The following is an 8,275-nucleotide window of genomic DNA, read 5'->3' on the forward strand; positions in this document are numbered from 1 at the left end:
CTATTTACGTCTTAAAGTTTCAAAGGAAGCGTGATGCAAAGAAATTATATATGTCACTAGGTTGTATCTTGCCTATAGGATGTGTTGTCAGATACTTACTTATCTTTTCTATTATATAGAGAGCAACATTTATAAATCAGAATTTACAAACTATGGAACTTGGTATGTATTCTGCATACAGATAGCTAATCTACAATTATGATGACAACATGGGGCTTGCACTTTAGGTTTACAATAGCTTAAAAACAATACTTCCTCCGTCCCAAAATTCCGGTCGATACATCCGTATCTAGACAAATCTAAGACAAGAATTTTGAGATATGGATGTATCTAGATATATCCGTATCTAGATAAATCTAAGACAAGAATTTTGAGATGGAGAGAGTACCTATTAAGTACTTGGGTTGTGCTTGGTGCTCTTGAAGAAATTGTAGGTGCACCTTCAAATTGAAATAGGAGTAAACAGTAAAAGTAAAAGGAGAGGGAATATACGAACATGACAAAAAAAAGATTTTCAAGTTCACTTTAGACATGGATTGCCAAGGGAAACCTGCGTTGACATATGCAACGTCTGATTTTCCTTGGAGTATGAGTTCGCCTAAAAAGACTCCAGCTTTCCACAAATGCAAATAATAATAATAAGGCAAAACGTGGATCTATTGTAATTCTTGTAGTCAATCTACAATACCCTAAATCTTGAAGGGGCTTCTAAGTAAAAAACGTACACATAGAACCTTGGGTAAACGTACGTGGAAACCAAATTCCAGCATGAATGAAGATTAGACCTGGAGAAAGAAATTTATTCCATTATGAACCATCCTAACCAGACAGAGAGAAGTCCACACTCTCCGGTGATCAGACACCCAATGAAGGAAGAATCTCATGCAGAGGCGGAGCCAGGATTTTTCAAAGCCTAGGGCTATAAGTAAGCGGCTAAAAAAAGTTAAGATTAGTATACCACATATATCAATGCATGCTAGAAATACACTACATATTCGTATTTCGTAGGAAATATGAACTCCATTATTAAAACAAGAGAAATTTCATATAAATATGTAAATAGTTTAACAAAGTGCATTGCTGCACAAGCTGGTACTAAATTAATGAAGGCTTGATTAAGTTGATCCCACTGTTTCTTCATCAAAACTAGAAGGACCTGGAGCTATCAAGGTAAAATTCAGTTACACAAGACAGTGGACATAGGCTAAGTCAATTGTTCATAACTTTTGAAAATAATAACATAATATACCATTATCTCGAAGTGTGTAGTAACATGGGATGTAATTGACCAAGTCTGCTTCGTTTTGTATTTCTAATTTCCTGTTGACAATGAAAGAAAATTGACTGAAGTTGTACTGTTTAACAAAATTAAATTCACTTAAGTCGTACAATTTAACAATACCAAGTAATTGATTTCGTCCATGATACAGAAGAACCAGGGAAAGTAAGTTAGATGGCAGTCCCTCAGTTCTTTTAACTAAAACCACGACAAAACTTATGAAACCGAGGGAGCGTTTTTGGAATTACCTGTTCAGGGCATTGGGTAATTACGTAGTAGAAATAAGTTGGATGATATATACTAGGAACAGATTTACTAAAAAATATATACTAGAAAAGATAAATTGTTGGATGATTACCTGGGTTTGGTAGTGGGCAGCTGAGAATTACAGAACATGAGGTAGCCAATCAGATTGTTAGGGCTCAGGCGCGCAGGGCTGCTCTGCGATGAGCGCCGAGCCGCTTTGACGAGGGGATGCGACGCAACTGTGATTCAGGATTCGTTTCCAATCAGATGAGATTTTCATCGATTAGGCGAGCTGGACTTATCGTTGGGCTATTCTATTTCGTTTAACAATTGGTATGGATAGAATGGGCTAAGCAAATGCACGTCCATGCGCTCTTGCTTGGGGTTGGATTAGCAGGCCTGGGGCTGGGCCTCTATAACACCAAATTTTGAAAAAAATACAAAATAGATGCATGTGTACTAGCTGGGCCATGCCTGGGGCTATAGCCCCAATTGCCCCAGGCCTGATTTCGCCCCTGATCTCATGCGAACCCAAAGACCAAAGAGAGGACGAAGACAAAGATTATGGCCTGACGGGCAGCGTAGTTAAACTTGACCCATGTAAGCATCGCCGATTTGTCGGGTGCAAACAAAGCCACATCGATATTCAATTGCGATGTACACAATCATATCACATTTGTACCTGCGCAGACATGAATAGCAAAAATTAGTTGAGGAAATAAGAAAAAAATCAGACCGAAATTGCAGCAACACGCCATCAAAATGAGATTAGTCCAGACTGAGGATAGGAAGAAGATCGAACGTGGGGAAGAAAAGAATATGAAGAGGAAGGGTCGATGGGGAGAAGATGATTTGGTTGATTTGTTGCGACTAAGAGGCAATTTTTTTTTAAGGAAATGAAGAGGCGAAGTGGAAACGCTGAGCAGATGCTGGGTGGGCAACGGGGAGCAGCTATGGAGCCCACAGACTTGGTTTGGGCATCCCACGCGCACGAAGAGTCAGAGGCAACACAACGGAATTGGGTGCTATGCCCAGAAAAACGTGAGAACATGCCATATTTTAAAGAGATAATGCATGCATTGTTTGGTAACTGAATGCATGCTGGGCAATAGATGCTGATGTGTATATGCTGCATGTTGAGATAAATCAAGTAGTGAGGATGAACTTCTTAAGTATATAGGATTTGAGACAGTGAGTTATCCCATACTAAATTCCATTCATGAATCCATTGTGCAATGGACCAGCTCATGCATTGCTAACCCTATATCTCGCTTACTGTGAGTTGCACAAAGCTCTCGCCTATGTACTTTCATGCATTTCCCTAAAAATATCATGCATGGGCCGCTGCCCAGTAACATTAAGTTGTCTTTTATTATACTTTGTTCTTTTATTTTTATGTCGGTATTTTATGTTTTTGTTTTTATTATCTTCTGTTGTTGCATCTCTTTCATTGTTTCGTATTTCACCTATCAACTTTTGCATTTCCATTTCACAGGTTTATTATTTATGTGTTGAGGAGTAGATACATGATTTTGTTACAAGACAGAAGAACATTTGTTTCGGAACATATGGGCCTAAAAACTCATGGACCTTTGGCTTAAAGATATATGAATATTAGTTTTACCGGCACGTTTTTTCTTCTAAAACACATAAACATTTATTTTGATAGACACAGATATAAATTCCGCATATGTGAGTTCTAAACCTAGGACAAAACGAGTGGCGCAGGTATTTTACCGAAACCCTCGAAATCAAATACAAGAAGCATTTTTTTTCTGCAACTCATGACATTTTTGCACATACCAAAACATAAAAAAAATACATGAATGCTTTTATGAAATACATAACCATCTAGGTTGACACACTTGAATATTTTTTGTCAGCCCATGCATTTTGTTTTATTTTTACTAATTACGAATTAAATGATTATAACAAATTACCAAAATAAATACTCCCTCTGTCCCAAAATATAAGAACGTTTTTTACACTAGCATAATATAAAAAAAGTTCTTATATTTTGGGACGGAGGGAGTATTTTCTAAATATCGTATTTTTCAGGGGAATGGAAAGCCAGGCTGTGCATGTCAATAGGCTGAGTTTCTTGAGCGATACATGGGCTCTCTTTAGGAGGCCAGCACCCGCGTTTGTGGGCCGGCCTATGCGGGCGAGGTACTACAGCCTGCAACGCGTCCAAGTGTTTGGGAGGACTTGGTTTTAGAGATATTGATCTCTTTAACCTCTCACTTTTAGCAAGGCAAGCATGGCGCTTAATTCAGTCACCCAACACCTTAAGTGCCAGAATCCTACAAGCAAAGTATTTTGCAACTACGTCTTTCCTTGAGGCAGAATTGGGGGGCAAACCATCTCAGATATGGAGAGCTATCATTGAGGGGAGATGAGCACTTGAACAAGGCCTGATACGGAGGATTGGAACTGGAGAAGAAACCAACATATGCGATCATAATTGGCTACCACGTTCGGGCCTAATGAGACCTATGGCGAGCTTGGTTGTTGACAAACCGCTACATGTGACTGAGCTACTTGATGCAACTGAGGCAAGGTGGATAGAAGAGAAGGTGCGTACTGTTTTTCTGCCTGTGAACGCCATCATAATACTAAAAATACCACTCTGCACTACAAAAATTGATGATTATTGGGCTTGGGGAGAAGATGAACGAGGAGTTTTTCAGTAAGGTCAGTGTATAAATTACTGTTGAAACTGAAATTACAAGGGGAGGCGTTGCTGCAGCCGGTGGGAGGACACTCAAATGAGGCAATAGAAGAGGCAGCTTGGACTGCCTTGTGGCACATCAAGGTCCCCTCAAAACTTAAAGTGTTCTTATGGAGGTTATGCCATGAGTCGATCCCAATAGCTGGTGTTTTACACCACCGGAATATGGCAACTTCAAGTGTGTGTGCGTTCTGTTCGGCGCAAGATGATTGGAAGCATGCGTTAATGGATTGTGTAATGGCTAGAAGTGTATGGTCACTTTGCTCAGAGGAAATAGTGGAGGTAATGCTTGACAACTTGTCCTTTGATGCAAAGAACTGGATCTTCACTATGCATGATTCGTTGTCACACACGGAATTCACACGGATGGTGGTGACCCTGTGGGCGGTCTGGCGATCAAGAAGAAGAGCAATACATGAAGATATATTTGACAGTCCTTTCTCAACTAGCTCGTTTATAAACCGGTACCTGAGGGGGTTGGAGATGGCTGAAACGAGAGATGGAGGAGCTTTGAAGCAACGACGCATTATCAGACCAACTGTGTGGGTGGCTCCGCCTGAAGGACATGTGAAACTGAATGCGGATGCAGCAGTGTCCAGGGAAGAGGACTATGGTGCTGTGGGGGTGGTATGTCGTGATCATGATGGCAGCTTTTTGGAGGCCTCAGCCCTAAAACTCAAGTTCATTACGGATGCGAGCACCTTGGAAGCGATTGCCATACGTGAGGCCCAAGCTTTGGCTGAGGATCTTTATGCTCAAACAGTTCAGATTGCATCGGATTGCAAGAAGGTGGTTGGCGATGTCCAGAGAAACTCAGGAGCTGGATATGGAGCTATCGTGCATGAAATCCTACATCATGTGGAGTCTTTTATTTCATGTAAAGTAGTTCATAGTATAGGAGCTCGAATTTCGAGGCTCACAATCTCGCTAAATATACTTTGTCATTAGGATATGGCCGTCATGTGTGGTTGGGCCAACCAGGAGACCTGGATTTTCTTCCTGTAAACATTATGAACAATGAATAAAGCGGGCGAGTTTGTCTAAAAAAAAGTGTTTCTAAAAAAAAAAGAGCAATACGCCCAGTCTTCTTTTTTTACTGCTTTCGTGCAGGGTTGGTGTGAGAAACTTTGAGGCGTGCCATTCCGGTATGGCCACTGCCTGCCGACTACCCTGGCAAGCTGGTGCTCTGTTTGCAAGGGAACCAGCTGCGAGCGTGAGTTCTCAAAAAAAAAAAAAGAAGAAGAAAAGCTGCGAGCGTGAGAGTCCGAGAAGAGCCTACCACGTCGAGCCGAACACCCGACACTCGGACGTGCCGACGCGAACGCACAACGCATTTCCTTCTCAGTCAGGCTGCAGGTGGGACTGCCCGTGGGCATCCCACCTCAGTCCACCTGATCCCACTATGAATTGGTGGGAAGTATTGGGTTGCCCACATGGATTAAGCGGGTAGAAGTGGGATCCCACTAAAAGAATAAAAACACAGGACATTGTATTCAGAACAACAGCTACATTGCGTCTCAGCCTCCTCCCTGGCGCTGCGCCAGCGCGGCGCGTGTCCGCGTCCCATCTCGCGGCCGCGGTGCTGAACTACGTGGACGTCCTGCCGGAGGCCCTCGCCTTCATCCAGCGGTTCAAGAGCAAGACGGTGGTGGTGAAGTACGGCGGCGCGGCCATGAAGTCGCCGGAGCTGCAGGCGTCGATGATCCGCAACCTTGTCCTCCTCTCCTGCGTCGGCCTGCGCCATGTGCTCGTGCACGTTGGCGGTCTGGAGATCAACTCCTGGCTGCAACACATCGGCGTCGAGCCGCAGTTCCGCAACGGCCTCCGCGTCATCGACACTCTCACCATGGAGGTCGTTTGTGAAGGTGCTGGTCAGCAAGGTCAACATCAACAAAGCAGCTCGTCTCCCTCATCAGCCTCGCCGGCGTCACCGCCGTCGGCCTTTGTGGCAAGGACGCGCGCCCCTCCCCTTACGCCGCAGTCCGCGGGTTCGTCGGCGAGGTGACGCGCATACACCTCTCTGTGCTCCACCCGATCATCGCGTCCGGCCACATCCCAGTCAAGCCAACCGTGGCCGCCGACGAGACTGGGTAGGCCTACAAGATCAACGCCGAAACTGCTGCGGTGGAGATCGCGGCTGCCATTGGCCTCGAGAAGCTCTTGCTTTCTTTTTAGAAGAGCAGAATTTGTTGCTCATCACTACCATTGGCGACGGGATTAAGTGGGACTCCAATGGGCTAATAGGGCTAGCCCACCCAATTTTCTTCTTGTCCAATAGGAGCCCATTAGAACAGTTTAAGTGGGGATGGGATGGCTAATCCCACTTAGTCCCACTCCCCTCCCTCAAAAAAAAAAACTTAGTCCCACTCCCACTTGCAGCCTGACTTCTTACCGAGCACTCGCAGGTCGCAGCCCGCAATACTAAAGAGCAACTCCAAAGCAGGTACTTCGACGTCCGTTCGAATTGGCACGGACAAAAATAAAGACCCAACGCGTCTACCCATTCGCAAAACGCGTCCGCTTCGCGTCCCCACTGGATGGTCATCCAACTACCACGGCCAGCTTAATTTATGACGACTGCCTATCTCAGACCCACGCGTCAGTGACGACGGTCGGTTTTTCCAATCCGGGCGTGCCGGGGAGGGGGGGAGGGGTCCTCATCCGCTCCAAAAGGCCTCTTCCTCATCTCGCCACCCTCTGCTTCCCCGTCGGCGGCAACCCTAGCCACCGGAAGGATGGATTTCTTCTCCAGCAAAGACAAGGGCAAGGACCCCACCACCTCTCTCCCCCCTCCCCCGCCTCCGCCGACGTCTTCCCGCCGATCAAGGCAGCACGTGAGAGTCCCAGTGCATCAGGCGAAGCGGCACTGGGAGAACTGCGTCCTTCTCCCCTACCCTGACGTCACCCTGCCACACGACTCACACTTGGATCCGGAGAGGATCCCAGTGCCGGCGGCGCCGCGGTCGGCGAGGGCACACACGGAGGAGGTGCGGCGCCGGCGTGCCCTGCTGAGCCGAGCCGCGACTCCGCCTACGACGTCGACTCGCCCTATTAGGCGCGTTGGTTCGCCTTCAAGCACGAGGAGGCCAAGCAACGCAGCGTCCGCAACGTCTCACATGGCTCCCCGTCGACGCCCCTCGTTGTTCGCCATGAGGACCAGGCGGCCTTGGCGGCTATCCTTTGGAAGAGCGAGGAGGAGGAGGAGTCGTACGAGGCGCGCATGGCGGAGGCCATGGCGCTATCCGCAGCCGACGACTGCGTAGTGTCGCCGCTGGCCCCGCTCTTCAGCCAAGGCCGAGCCGGAGTCAACCCCCATCGAGCGCTGCTCCTGGATCGGAGTGGTGCGTGAGTGGGTCAGCGCGCCGGCGATCTGGATGGGGGCGACGAAGGTGCAGGAGGCGGCCTACCTCGAGCAATGGCGCCAGCGAAGGCTGGCCGAGGAGCGCCGCGAGGGTAAGTACCTCGAGCAGCTGGAGCGCGATGCAGAGGAGGAGGCGCGTCGTGCCCAGCTGGCGGCGGCACAGCCCCCCGACGGACGACATCGCCAGAGTCTGGAACACGACATTTCCCTGGGCCGGGCCGGCGCCGACGCTGATCGACCTCATCGACCCCGACATCGACAAGGAGGACGCCTAGGGTAGCACGCCTTGTGGTTGTTTACGTTTAGTTAATGTTCTGGTTAATGTAAATGTGGACGCGTTAACTCTCGCCGGCCATTATGACCGGCATTAATATTTAATTAATATTTTTTCATTTTTTCATTTTTGTGTTCTATTTTTTCGCACGCTGTAAAAATGGATCGGGCTAACATTGGGCGCATGCGCCGACCCAAACACAAAAATGAATGTGGGTGTGCGCCGGGCTGATTCAAACTGATAAAATTACTGTCCGTTTGGGTCGACGCGTTGGATTGCTCTAAGTCTAAACCAGCCGGCGGCGAAACAACGGCGGCAACCGCGGATTCCTCCCCCCGCCGGTCAATATCGATCGTCTTCTCGATAGTGGAGACCAGACCACGC

General features: G+C 47.2%; 1 protein-coding gene across 1 annotated transcript in view; it reads left to right on the plus strand.

Moving 5' to 3' along the window:
- LOC123058924 (acetylglutamate kinase) overlaps positions 1 to 6,515 on the plus strand; it is a 30,951-nt gene extending 24,436 nt beyond the window's left edge. Inside the window, exons 4-6 of the mRNA XM_044481590.1 lie at positions 5,367 to 5,401; positions 5,762 to 6,136; positions 6,238 to 6,515. Coding sequence (XP_044337525.1) covers positions 5,367 to 5,401; positions 5,762 to 6,136; positions 6,238 to 6,350 — 523 coding nt within the window. The 3' untranslated portion in view covers positions 6,351 to 6,515. The remainder of the gene's footprint in view (positions 1 to 5,366; positions 5,402 to 5,761; positions 6,137 to 6,237) is intronic.
- Positions 6,516 to 8,275: the final 1,760 nt, after the last annotated feature.

This window comes from Triticum aestivum, chromosome 3A (genome assembly GCF_018294505.1).
Source record: "Triticum aestivum cultivar Chinese Spring chromosome 3A, IWGSC CS RefSeq v2.1, whole genome shotgun sequence".
Classification (NCBI taxonomy): domain Eukaryota; kingdom Viridiplantae; phylum Streptophyta; class Magnoliopsida; order Poales; family Poaceae; genus Triticum; species Triticum aestivum.